The sequence below is a fragment of the Electrona antarctica genome, assembly GCF_951216825.1.
Source record: "Electrona antarctica genome assembly, chromosome: 9".
Taxonomy (NCBI): domain Eukaryota; kingdom Metazoa; phylum Chordata; class Actinopteri; order Myctophiformes; family Myctophidae; genus Electrona; species Electrona antarctica.
In genome coordinates this window covers 33,565,422-33,578,215 of record NC_136790.1, presented here as the reverse complement: position 1 = coordinate 33,578,215, position 12,794 = coordinate 33,565,422, and the positions used below count along the sequence as shown (strand labels likewise).

Below are 12,794 nucleotides of genomic sequence, written 5' to 3'. Positions count from 1 at the left end.
GGTTGACCATAGTGGTTCATTAATGGCAATATGATATGATTCCATTAAACGATGTAAAATCGATACAGTGACTAGCACAAAAAACGTGGCTAGTGCAGGTTTTTAAAACTGCTAAATACAACGCACGGTACAAAGTACGTATCGATACAATTGATTATTTGCATTGCTAAACGATTCGATGCGATCCAAAGGCGATATATATGGATATTTTGCCGTTTGCATATCCATATAGTTGGATTGTTAAATCCAATTGGAACGATATGCTGTTACTCCGGTCTGAGTCTATAACACGTCAGGTTCATTGAGATGTATGACAGTGATGGTGATGTCATCGCGGTACATCCTGGAATGGTTCGGTGACAGGCGTAGCATCTTGTCGAGGCGTCTGGGCTCCACCCCTCCGTAGCCGTCGTTCCCCAGCGCGTGGCGCAGCAGGTGTGTCGCACTGTTCAAATCTGCTACCGTAGACAGGCCCCGCCCCTTCCGCTCCAACAGGAGGCTCTGCAGGCTGCCCAGGGTGGTCCCGGGGTTAGGAGAGAGAGGTCGCTGCCAGCGGAGCCCTGGGATGCAGAAAGACAACCTTGTATGTACCTCCAGGTTTCATCTTTTAATTAGTATTTTAATTAATTAAGGCCCCATTTTATACTTCTTCATCTGACACTCGTGCAAAAGTGGTGAAAATTTGGAAACATTAGATTTTTTCCCCAAAGAAATATATTTTGGGGGGAAAAAATAGGGATGCCAGGTTGTAGTACTATTTATGGAGCCCCGGAGTGGCCATTGAGAGAATAGAAAATATCTTGTGGCCTCTAAATAGTATTTTGTGGCATCAAATGAATATCTCGTTCCCGCTAATTAATTTAAATTGATGGAACGAGGTACTATTTTGTGGCCACAAGTGATTTATTTTTCTGTCATTAATTAATAGTAGTGGAGTACACTTTGTACAATATTTGCCTCCGAGATGTAGTCGAGTGGGTAGGCTATATAAGTAAAAAGTACCTAAAATTGGAAATACTCTAGTAAAGTAAAAAAAAAAGACAAAAACACCTCAAAAGTGTACTTAAGTACAGTACACTTGATTACATGTATTTAGTTACTTTACACCACTGGATTAGACTGGCCAGTGATTACATGTAGGCTACTTAGTTACTTTACACCCGCTAGGACATACATGGGCAACTGGTGGCCCGGGGGCCACGTGCGGCCCCCACCTTCACTTAATGTGGCCCACAGGTTAATATCAGAATACTGAGATATTATTGATTTCAGCTGTTACAATTCCAATCATGCAAACATGAACCACTTTAATTACTTCAGTCTATATGTAGCTTAATGACTATAGTATTAAAATGTTATTGTCTTTTTTTCCGTGTCCAATGTATTTGGATTTAGCTCGGACCAGTGAGATGTTCTCCGACCAGCTGCACTGCAGTGTGTCTGTGCATCAGGTCCCACAGTCCGTCCGTGGCCATGATGAGGAACTTGTCCTGGGGTCTGAGGCGGTGTGTGGCCACCTCGGGGTGGGCCGTCAGGTACGGGGGGGTGTGGTAGTTCTGAGTCATCGTCCTGCGGAGCGCCATGTTCATTGCCGCGGCAACCACCTCGGGTCTGCTGCTCTCGTACATCCTACCCAGAGTCTCCTTGCTCCACTTAAACCTGGAGATTAGAAATTATGTCAGTTCTTTTTTTCTTTTTTTATGGCATTAGATGTGTTTTTTCTTTTATTTTAATTGATACATCCTTAAAAGAAATATATATGTAAAAATATATACTTTTTTTAAATGAGATTTTACTCGAGTCGTCCATGACCCACAAATGGGTCCCGACCCACTGTTTGGGAAACAGGGATGTAAATAACATATACATACAGAATAAAGGTCCTTTCACATGGGCAGCGATTAACGCGCCTAGTGATTCATTTTCAATGAGAGGCCTGCGTTTGTTTTGGTACGCACGGAGAAGTTGATGGGCGACAACGCAAGTGCATTTACGTGGGCACGGTCCCGTGAAATTGGCGCACGACGTGTGTTTGTTTCATGCACACGCCCACGACTGACTAGACCAGGATTGTGTTGAACTTCTTTTTTACGCTTGCGTTGTCGCCCCCCTCATGACTCATGAGTAGACCTAGAGCAGATCCAGGCGCCAACGTCTGTGTCACACGCTGCCCTATACATGTAGATTACATAGTATACATGTGGATTACAGATTGAGCCTGTCGATTACAATTAAGCCTTTAGATTACAGATAAAACCTGTAGATTACATAGTAAATATCTAGATTACATAGTAAATATCTAGATTACATAGTAAATATCTAGATTACATAGCAAACATGTAGATTAAAGACAAAGATTGTCTCTAGATTGTACAGATTAAATGTAAATGACAGATTACCCTGTACATTGTATAGTGTATTCTACTGTGCTCTAACTGTATTCTTTATATATAGTCATCAAACCTGACGTCTCCAAATGCCCTCAGTGGCATCAGCATGCCCAGCAGACGGTCGTGTCGGACCACTGTGCGGCGCTCCGACCGCGGGTGTTCTCCCAGAATCCTGTGCAGCTCGTCAGGGTTGTGGGCGGTGTGGTCCTGGGTCAGCGGCAACGCCGACCAGCGTCCGTCGGACTCCTGGACCCCCAGCAGGGCCCGACTGTCCCCCAGGTTGGCCACGTGCAGGACCCCCTGAGAGAGGTGAGCCACGCAGGCCGTGCTGCCAGACAGAGCCACGCGGAGAGGAGAGGAGAGGCTGTGACTGTCCCCCGGGTTCGGGACACGTCTGAGACAGAGGACAGACACACATTACCTGTATATTAAATTACCAATTTTTAAAGGCTTTTTCTGCCTTTATTTGAAAGTGTACACTAAGTAAGCTGACAGGAAACAGGGGAAGAGAGATGGGAGTGACACGCAGCGAAGGTCGTCAGGATCGGGAGTCGAACTCGCGACACGCTGTCAGGCTGGATTAGCAGCCTCTGTGCCTGGACCGCTAGGACCATTTTCAACCTGTCTTCATATAATTGGTCCTCACTAATGCATCGTAATATCGTTTTTGTCTTCTGTCTGTGTCTCAGAGGGCTGGAGGTCTGTGGACAGTTCAGAATGTTGTCAATCAGTGACATCATTGATCGCCCTCGACCTGCGATGCCTATGGCATTACATTGTTACTGCAGCAATGTATGCGGGTAAACGATGTCTGAATACGCACATCCGATCTGTTCTCTTGCAAGAGAAGGTTTATTTTGTGCAATTCATTTGCATTAATTTAAACTGCTGTTTGTGTTATGCATGCACACCTTCAGCGCAAATAAAATCATCAACCTATATGAATAAGGCATCATCACCAAAATACAAATTTCATGTGAAATAATCGCGATGCATTTCGTTCGTTCGCATCACTCCTGGTTTGTAACAACCTTAACAGTGTGGACAGTCTATCCTGATCAGATCTGAGAAACAAATTTGGATTTGTCTGCAGTCTGAATAATATGTAATATATGGATGTGATCTCCTCCAGTGTCTGAACAGAAGTGGATCTGGTCTCTAGAACAGTATATATTCCAGTATAAACAGAACAGTGAAGTTAACCTGGGTGAGCTGGTATTCCAGTATAAATAGAACATTGAAGTTAACCTGGGTGAGCTGGTATTCCAGTATAAATAGAACATTGAAGTTAACCTGGGTGAGCTGGTATTCCAGTATACAGTAAATAGAACATTGAAGTTAACCTGGGTGAGCTGGTATTCCAGTATACAGTAAATAGAACATTGAAGTTAACCTGGGTGAGCTGGTATTCCAGTATAAATAGAATAGAACATTGAAGTTAACCTGGGTGAGCTGGTATTCCAGTATAAATAGAACATTGAAGTTAACCTGGGTGAGCTGGTATTCCAGTATACAGTAAATAGAACATTGAAGTTAATCTGGGTGAGCTGGTATTCCAGTATACAGTAAATAGAACATTGAAGTTAACCTGGGTGAGCTGGTATTCCAGTATAAATAGAACATTGAAGTTAACCTGGGTGAGCTGGTATTCCAGTATACAGTAAATAGAACATTGAAGTTAATCTGGGTGAGCTGGTATTCCAGTATACAGTAAATAGAACATTGAAGTTAATCTGGGTGAGCTGGTATTCCAGTATACAGTAAATAGAACATTGAAGTTAACCTGGGTGAGCTGGTATTCCAGTATACAGTAAATAGAACATTGAAGTTAACCTGGGTGAGCTGGTGGCCAGGTCCAGTTGAGCCTCCATTGACAGGTCATTGTCCAGACGCATGAAGGCCTCCTCCAAAGCTGAGCTAACGTTTGACCCCTCCTACAACCAACCCACCAATAAGAATAAGAGACACACTGAATTATGATGTCATCAGAACCAGGAAGCATAGGTGTGAAGGTGTTCTTTGACTTTAAGTTTTTATTAAATTGTCATAATTTAAATACATTAAAATTATTTTATAATGCATTATAATGACTGTTATAATATAATATTAAATTATGATTATAAGTTATTAAGTGGTCATTGAGTGTTTTAAGCGAAGTGAAAGATTAACAATACAAAATCTTTCTGCCTACACGTCTAGGAACTTTATTTAAGGCACCCAATGACCATTTACATTTCTAGGAAGGGACCCATGGATCTCAAACTTATAATAACTTATAAATATTCTGAACAAACCACTCAAGCCCTATAAAACAGTGAAAATAGCTGATCTAGATCGGGTCTGTTGCATATTATGTAATAATAATATATTGACTTTAAAGTAGTGACATGTTGACACCTTCCAGACGGAAGACAGTTTGAGTGACATGATGCAATGACACATCACAATGTCAGCATCACAACCATGTCCATTAAAAAGACATGTCAAAGAAACATCATTAAGAAAAACAATACACATCGCTGCTTGTGGTAACTTCTGAAAATCACAACACATTGTCTGCTGTGTAGAGTGGAAGATTACTAGAACGTGCATGGACTGTGATTGCGCTGGCAATTCAATTTACTATGAAGACAGTCATCGTCTTTCCTGATTGGCCTACCCAACTCATTGGCTGTGTGGATTTGTCCAACTTTGAGCTTCTGAACAAATAATAAGCAACAGCGCACCACACATCAAGACTCTACCTTTACAGAGCAAGACTTCAACTACAGTGTGAGAAATGTTCTGCTCGATGCTGAATCTGAGTAGAGAAACAAAGAGATGGGCCTGGGATAATGCTGCTGTTGCTGTGGAGCACAAGGTGTTCACCTTTGAATGGATCTACAATGACAACATTGATCTTTACCACAACACAGTGTCTTTACGCTGGATGAAGTTGCCCACAGTGACACCTGGAAGAGGAGAACGACCCGTTGAGGTTCCCTCCATGTGCTTTGGCTACACAGCTGTGCTGATGCGATATATCATCAACATTTGGGGAGGGATTCGTTGCTGCAATATGCTTTATGCATTTGATGTCAACACCCACAGATGGTTCAAACCCAACTCCAGAACTTAAATGTGTGCAGGAAATCTTATCCAGAGAACTCCTGGGTTGAGTCCAAGGGGAAAGGCCCATCTCAGATGTATTGTAAGAGGCAGAGCTGTTGCATCCATCACCTCCTTGGAGAATTCAAGGACGCTGGTGACCTGTATATCTTAGACTTAAGTCCTAGCCTGAAGACGATGTGCAAGCTAACAGTTATTCAGTACGGTCTGGAGCAGTTGCAACTTCGACACGACATCAGATGTCATGACTAACAACAACGAACTAAAATAAAGTCCACAAAAAACAAACCAAACCAGTAGGCTATAATACTGACCGTGTCCAGCAGAGCGGTGGTGTCTTCCTGGGCTTCCTGCAGAAGATCCTGCCAGAACATCCTCAGCCTGGAGGAGAACATCAGAGGTTGTTGAGCTCCACACCTCTGCTCCTCCCTGGGCTGCTGGTGGAACTCTAACAGAGGAGGCACAGGTCGCGCCTCCTCCACTGCTGACTGCACACGCACGCACGCACGCACGCACGCACGCACGCACGCACGCACGCACGCACACACACGCACACACATGCAAACACAATATAACCTCGCTATTATCTCTAGTATAGCACAACCAAGGGTGCACACTGCTTTGATTTGTCACAAACAAATGTAATGTGTCTGAGAAAGAAAATGCATATTTGGGGTAGAGTGGGCAAGTCTAGTTAGCAGGCATATAAACTGCAAAAGGGATGGATCTTCAGGTGCTATAGCAAATAACTAAGCTCACGCCATGCTAAGAAATAACTTCATGCAGTAAGTTGTCCATCTCTATGTGTGTGTGTGTGTGTGTGTGTGTGTGTGTGTGTGTGTGTGTGTGTGTGTGTGTGTGTGTGTGTGTGTGTGTGTGTGTGTGTGTGTGTGTGTGTGTGTGTGTGTGTGTGTGTGTGTGTGTGTGTATGTGTGTGTGTGTCACCTCAATCTCCTGCAGTGTCTTTAGCGGCAGTGTTGCCGTGGCGATGTAGTAAAAGAGTCTGTGACTGACGGCCTTGGCGCAGGCAGCACCTAGACAGACAGACAGACAGAGGCCTTTATTGATTGAGATACTTCAGGCGCCAGAGGCAGCAAAGCAGTTTAAGTTACAGCTACAGATACAGTGCATTTAGAAATACAGTAAAGACACATCAATATATAGGAATAGTAACGTCATAAAAAGACACCAACAAGTATTAACAAAAGTATACAGACGTATACAATCATCCTGAATGATGCATAACATGAAAGACACCAGCAATAATTGATAAAAGAAAATCACACATGTGAAGTGAGGGGCGGTCTTATCATCATACATCATCATACATCATCTCATTCCGGCCAATCACAATTTGCGTCCTCACCTTCGTCTTCAATGTTTGTGTTTACACAAACACTCAAAGCTGGACATAGGCTAGCGGCCCTCAAAAAACAAACAAAAAAATATACATGCCTGCATGTCCGTCAAAAACCCCAAACAGCAGAGCTCCGCCCCCTACGCTCCTATGCCTGTCCACCAGGCAGGACGCACTGCTGCGACTGTCCTCACACGGCTGATTGGCTGACAACAGGTTGCTATGGAAACCCTGGGCGCCGTGGGAGGCTGGGCCTCTGGGGAAGGCGTGGCTGTACTCGTTGGCCTGACAACGGAATGATGGACAATCACAAAAACTATTTACAATTTCAGACATTTAGCAGATGCTCTTTGCTATTTAGAGTGATGTATAATAAGCAAGGTATGGTAATCACATAGAATGCAGAGAGACAGTAAACAGCGGTCTGAATTGACCCGTTGCAAGTCAGTGCAGTTTGGGGATTCTGTTACAAGTGCTTATTGCATTACGAATCATTGGTGTTGACTCGGCTTCAGGGAAGGGAGAAGAGTCTGGAATGTGTGGAGCGTTGTCCAGTGTGTTTTAGGGAAGGGAGAAGAGTCTGGGAGAGTGTTGTCCAGTGTGTTTTAGGGAATGGAGAAGAGTCTGGGACGTGTGGAGTGTTGTCCAGTGTGTTTTAGGGAAGGGAGAAGAGTCTGGGACGTGTGGAGTGTTGTCCAGTGTGTTTTAGGGAAGGGAGAAGAGTCTGGGACGTGTGGAGCGTTGTCCAGTGTGTTTTAGGGAAGGGAGAAGAGTCTGGGACATGTGGAGCGTTTTCCAGTGTGTTTTAGGGAAGGGAGAAGAGTCTGGGACGTGTGGAGTGTTGTCCAGGGTGTTTTAGGGAAGGGAGAATACTAGAATGTGTTGAGCATTGTCCAGGGTGTTTTAGGGAAGGAAAAGGAAGAAGAGTCTAGGACGTGTGGAGCATTGTCCAGGGTGTTTTATGGAAGGTTCAGGCATAGTGTTAGGTTAGGGTTAGGTTTAGGTTTTAGTGAAGTAAGTTAAATGTTAGGGTTTAGACGCAATCAAGGCGAAACACCTGGGAAAGAGGGAGTCCCGCCAGTCCCCTGAACAGGAGGGTTTGTAGGGTTGGATCAGGCTTTAAAGGTATGGGGGTGCCATGCCTTTGGTTGCCTTGTTGGCCAACATCAGTGTTTTGCGGGCAAAAGCTGGGAGCCAATGGAGGGAATGATTGATTCATTGATTTGCTGACCTTTAAGATGTGGTCGATTTGAGCTGTGCTCATCTGCTCCGCCTCCTGCTTCGCCCTGTACTTCCTGTTCCCGCTGACTGCTGGGTAGTGTAGTTTGTGCAGGTGTCGGGGGGTGTGGTGATGACAGCGTCCCACAGTGAGACACGCCCTCAACGGACACACAGCACACATCAGGACCCCTGGAGCACTGACAGTACAACCTACAGTAACAGTAGGATGTACAGTAAACCTTTATGGTACAGCTAGCAGTAAACAATAATAAACACAGAACATAGAGATGATGCTTGGCTGATTGGCTCAGTGGTGCCTGTGATGCTCTAAGAGTATTACAATTCTCACACACTGCACTCAATGTACACTGTATACACCAGTGGTTCTCAAAACATTTGCATGTCTCCCATGACTCCCATCTGAAAATGTTATGTGCCAGGAATCTCAGGAATACAAGATTGTTAAAATATTTCAACAACAATTGAAAATTCTCAAAACATTTTCAAGATTTGTGTTTTTTAAATATCCTACTTAGGCCTATAGGGTCGCTAAATGTATTTTTGATGCTAACTCATTTTGCTCAGGACCCTGAGGATACCCGACCACACTTGGCAGTCGTTACACTCATACATATGATACACTCTACATATGATACACACAGCGGCAGTGGCTCAGGGTTAGAGCAGCCGCTTGGGAACGGGGAGGTTCCCAGTATGATCCCGGTTCCCAGAGTTAGTGTCGAAGTGTCCTTGAGCAAGACACTGAATGAAACCCTAATCGCTCCCCATGAGCAGGTTAGTGCCTTGCATGGTTTCCCCCGCCATCGGTATATGAATGTCAGTGTGCTTTGGATAAAGGTGCTATATAAATGCACTCTGCATTTGCATACAATAAATACACTCATGCATACCATACACTCTGCATACGACACACACTGCAGTGTACTCACCCTTCTGTCAGTAGATGTGTGTGTCCGTGTAATTGTAGTTCACTTCCAACAACATGAACTCTTTCAGAGACACTTTGGAGGCAGGTTTTTCTCACCAGATGTCTATCTGTCTGTAAATGTGTCTGTTCTGTGTGATCATGCTAACCCAGTTAAAGATGACCTTCGCCCCTCCAGTTCTAAGTAACTCTATAGATCAGTAATGTATGAAGAACACAAACTTATCTTTATAATAACTGGCTGCACCAGATAGCCTATACCAGTAGTATAATTTCCCGTTGTACCATCATTGTGAAAGAAAGAAACCAGCTTGTCCCTGGTGGTATGTAAATCTTTCATGTGACCAGTGTTGGTCAAATAAGCAACATGCAGTACACTCATCTTGCAGAGAAGTATGTTGCATGTTCTGAATGGACAATGCGTGCGTGCGTGCGTGAGTGCGTGTAAGCCTGTAAGGTCTCGACTGACCCAGATAAGGCTGACCTTTGCCCTGGCTGCCAGTCACACATGGCATAGCCTCTGTACCCAGGCTTTGTGAGCTTGGAGCTTGTGTCTGTTTATCCCTTTCTTATGTGTCTTATAAAATAAAATAATGTATAACTAATAATAAATTAATATACAAATATTGTACTTGTGACTCTACTACATTTCTAGGAAGGGACCCTTCTGGGTCCCAAACCTACAGGTCCCAGCCTTACTCATCTGCGAAGAGAAAAGACAGAAACATTATATATTATGAATGAACTTTACTTTATGTATACCTTATTATAATAATTCTATTGATGGAATGCTGTACATTAGATGAATACATTCTATGACAGTTGTATAAGTTGATGATGCAAATGTTTCCATTATTTCAGCAGTGAGAACCAGAGCCTTTAGCTCCGCCCAAAAACAACACAAAACATGCGGGCACAACCAATAAGAACAGAGAACGCAGTTCCCGGGGGAGGTGTTTCCGGTCCTTGTGTAAGAGGAGTCAAGTCTTATATATATACTCTATGAGTCAAGTCAGCATGATTCAGCACAATACATCCGCCTTCAAAGTAAAAGCGACGAACGCATGTTGCTGAACAATATGTCACCAATAAACAAATAAACTGTATTCTGCAAATTAACATTTTGATACCAATACTTTTGTACTTTTACTCAAGTACATTTCTAATTCCGGACCTTTTACTTTTTACTCTTGTAAGTACTCTTGTATTAGCGCCACTCGCTCTGCAAGTACGTAGTAATTGGTTTATTTTGAAGGTTCGGAGCGGAACTATGCAGTCATTGCAGTGTCAATGTGGTTGACTTGACACAATGTTTATGACGTTTCCTCCTAAACCACATTGAGAAGAGCTCCACATTCACAACACATTGAACACAACGACATTATAACGTTAGAAGAACGTTACATCACACCCTCCTCGTCCTTGTGCTCAACCTGTATCGTTGTTTATTTAATATTTGTTTGTTGTGAACTTGTGATGTTGTCTCCGGGGAGGACACTGCTGTCCTCTGTCAGGAGGTTCTCTGTCCACTCAGTCAGATATGGACCAACGCAACAGAAAGGTAAAGCAATTCAATCATCAATTAATAAGCAATAATAATTAACGTTTCTGCTCATTGAGTGGTTGTTTTAATGACTTTCTCGTGTCCTGGTTACAAATGCATTTCTATTGCACGTTTCAATGTTGGCTGCTTTCGCTTTCGTTAACCATGATGTTAGAAAACAGATACGTAAGACTGTAGCAGTGTGGTTATCAAACCTTTTCATGTCAACGAGCCCCAAGTTCATATCTGTTTGTTCGCGTACTCCCATCTGAAGTGAAAACATGTTTGAGGATAGGAAGTACAGTAGGAACATTATATTACAAAAAAACCCTTTATTTTTATTACTATTATTATTAATTATTATCAATTATTTTGAATAGCAGATATAAAAGCTCACAACGCATCACACGCGTTGTGAGCATCTGCAGCTCACACAAGACAAGAGGTATTAATCCCTGGAGAGATATTGGGGGCTTATGAGCTTCTGGCAGTACTAAGGGTCTAATGGTCTCTCAATGGAAGAGTAGAGTAGTAGACCACCTCCAACCTATTCTGTTAATATATTTAGCTCTACCTTACAGATGTATTAATTGAAATAAGTTTTGGATTCCAGCTTTGAGTAAAGGATTGAGTAACAGTTAGATTCCTACCGTAATTAGTTAGAAAGGATAAATGCTCTTGAATGGTGCAGCAGTTACTGTTAGAAGGACATATAATCTAATCAACATAATGGTTACTTGGACTGTTGCACATTCATGCTGCCTGGATTCAGAAGAATACTAACAGTGCCACCCACAAGATCATGGTTTTGGTGACCCCACGATGACCTGTCCCTTATTGCTGTGTGTGTGTGTGTGTGTGTGTGTGTGTGTGTGTGTGTGTGTGTGTGTGTGTGTGTGTGTGTGTGTGTGTGTGTGTGTGTGTGTGTGTGTGTGTGTGTGTGTGTGTGTGTGTGTGTGTGTGTGTGTGTGTGTGTGTGTGTGTGTGTGTGTGTGTGTGTGTGTGTGTGCGTGCGATGCTTTTTTCACGATATTTATCTGTGGTACAGAGTCAAACAAAATGTAATGCCTCTACTCCTACATTCCAAGCGCTTATCAGGGTGTGTGTTGGGGGGGAGAAGGGGGGTCACCAGTTCAACTATTTTGGGGGTCGTTTTAGTGCCACCCTCAGGCCAACGTTTACAACTTTACAGAGCTTTACAGAACCGTAGACACACATTTTCAAATCCTGGTACATTTTAGTGATGTGTTTGTGTGTGTATGCACAGCTGTTAAGAGTTGTGATGATGATGATGATGATGATATTATTATTGCTCCAGAGTTGATAAAGAGTCGTGACCTTGAGAGAGATGAACTTCGACCTCTCTACATGGACTTCCAGGCCACCACCCCCATGGTAACGGTCACTGTCACTCTAATGGCTTATACATGCTGCTATGATGCTGTTTGTTTTCATTGAAGTTAGAGTGTGTGTGCGTGTGCGTGTGCGTGTGTGTGTGTGTGTGTGTGTGTGTGTGTGTGTGTGTGTGTGTGTGTGTGTGTGTGTGTGTGTGTGTGTGTGTGTGTGTGTGTGTGTGTGTGTGTGTGTGTGTGTGTGTGTGTGTGTGTGTGTGTGTGTGTGTGTGTGTGTGTGTGTGTGTGTGTGTGTGCGCGTGCGTGCGTGCGTGCGTGAATGCAGGACCCCAGAGTGCTGGATGCAATGTTGCCCTACCAGGTGAATTACTATGGCAACCCTCACTCCAGGACACACGCCTACGGCTGGGAGAGTGAGAGCGCTATGGAGAAAGCAAGGAAGGTACTGTACACACACTAACCTTTATTACATTAAATTGATGTGATAAACGTCAACATGTTTTGTGCTTGCTGCGTCTGTTTTTGGCAGAGAGACAGAGTGAGAGCTGTTCCTCTGTTTTTGCATGTCAGCATTGTACCACAATGTATACTACAGAGCTTAAGTTGTTAATGTATCTGTATACTCTTTATGATATTAATATATATTTATATTATGTATGTTTATATTGTTGATAATGTTGTGTGTGTGTGTGTGTGTGTGTGTGTGTGTGTGTGTGTGTGTGTGTGTGTGTGTGTGTGTACACATGTAGCAAGTAGCAGATCTCATTGGAGCAGATCCCAGAGAAATCATCTTCACCAGTGGAGCCACGGAGTCCAATAACCTGTCAATCAAAGTAAGACTCCTTCACCCTCTGAGATCTTGTAGATCTGGTATTTT

At 43.4% G+C, this 12,794-nt stretch overlaps 2 protein-coding genes across 2 annotated transcripts in view; one reads left to right on the top strand and one right to left on the bottom strand.

The window, feature by feature from the left end:
* Nucleotides 1-282: 282 nt before the first annotated feature.
* On the bottom strand, nucleotides 283-8,257 carry LOC306929923 (pyruvate dehydrogenase [acetyl-transferring]-phosphatase 1, mitochondrial-like; the record flags this gene model as incomplete). Its single annotated transcript, XM_079510661.1, has 8 exons — nucleotides 283-560; nucleotides 1,403-1,659; nucleotides 2,464-2,784; nucleotides 4,224-4,324; nucleotides 5,813-5,986; nucleotides 6,444-6,532; nucleotides 6,954-7,140; nucleotides 8,087-8,257. 8 exons carry the CDS (start codon nucleotides 8,255-8,257, stop codon nucleotides 283-285), a joined length of 1,578 nt encoding a protein of 525 aa, XP_079366787.1.
* A 2,066-nt stretch (nucleotides 8,258-10,323) lies between these two features.
* The window catches only part of nfs1 (NFS1 cysteine desulfurase), an 8,952-nt gene continuing 6,481 nt past the window's right edge, over nucleotides 10,324-12,794 (top strand). The window contains exons 1-4 of the mRNA XM_079511070.1: nucleotides 10,324-10,583; nucleotides 11,884-11,960; nucleotides 12,243-12,359; nucleotides 12,667-12,750. Of these exons, the coding sequence (XP_079367196.1) occupies nucleotides 10,499-10,583; nucleotides 11,884-11,960; nucleotides 12,243-12,359; nucleotides 12,667-12,750 (363 nt within the window). The 5' untranslated portion in view covers nucleotides 10,324-10,498. The remainder of the gene's footprint in view (nucleotides 10,584-11,883; nucleotides 11,961-12,242; nucleotides 12,360-12,666; nucleotides 12,751-12,794) is intronic.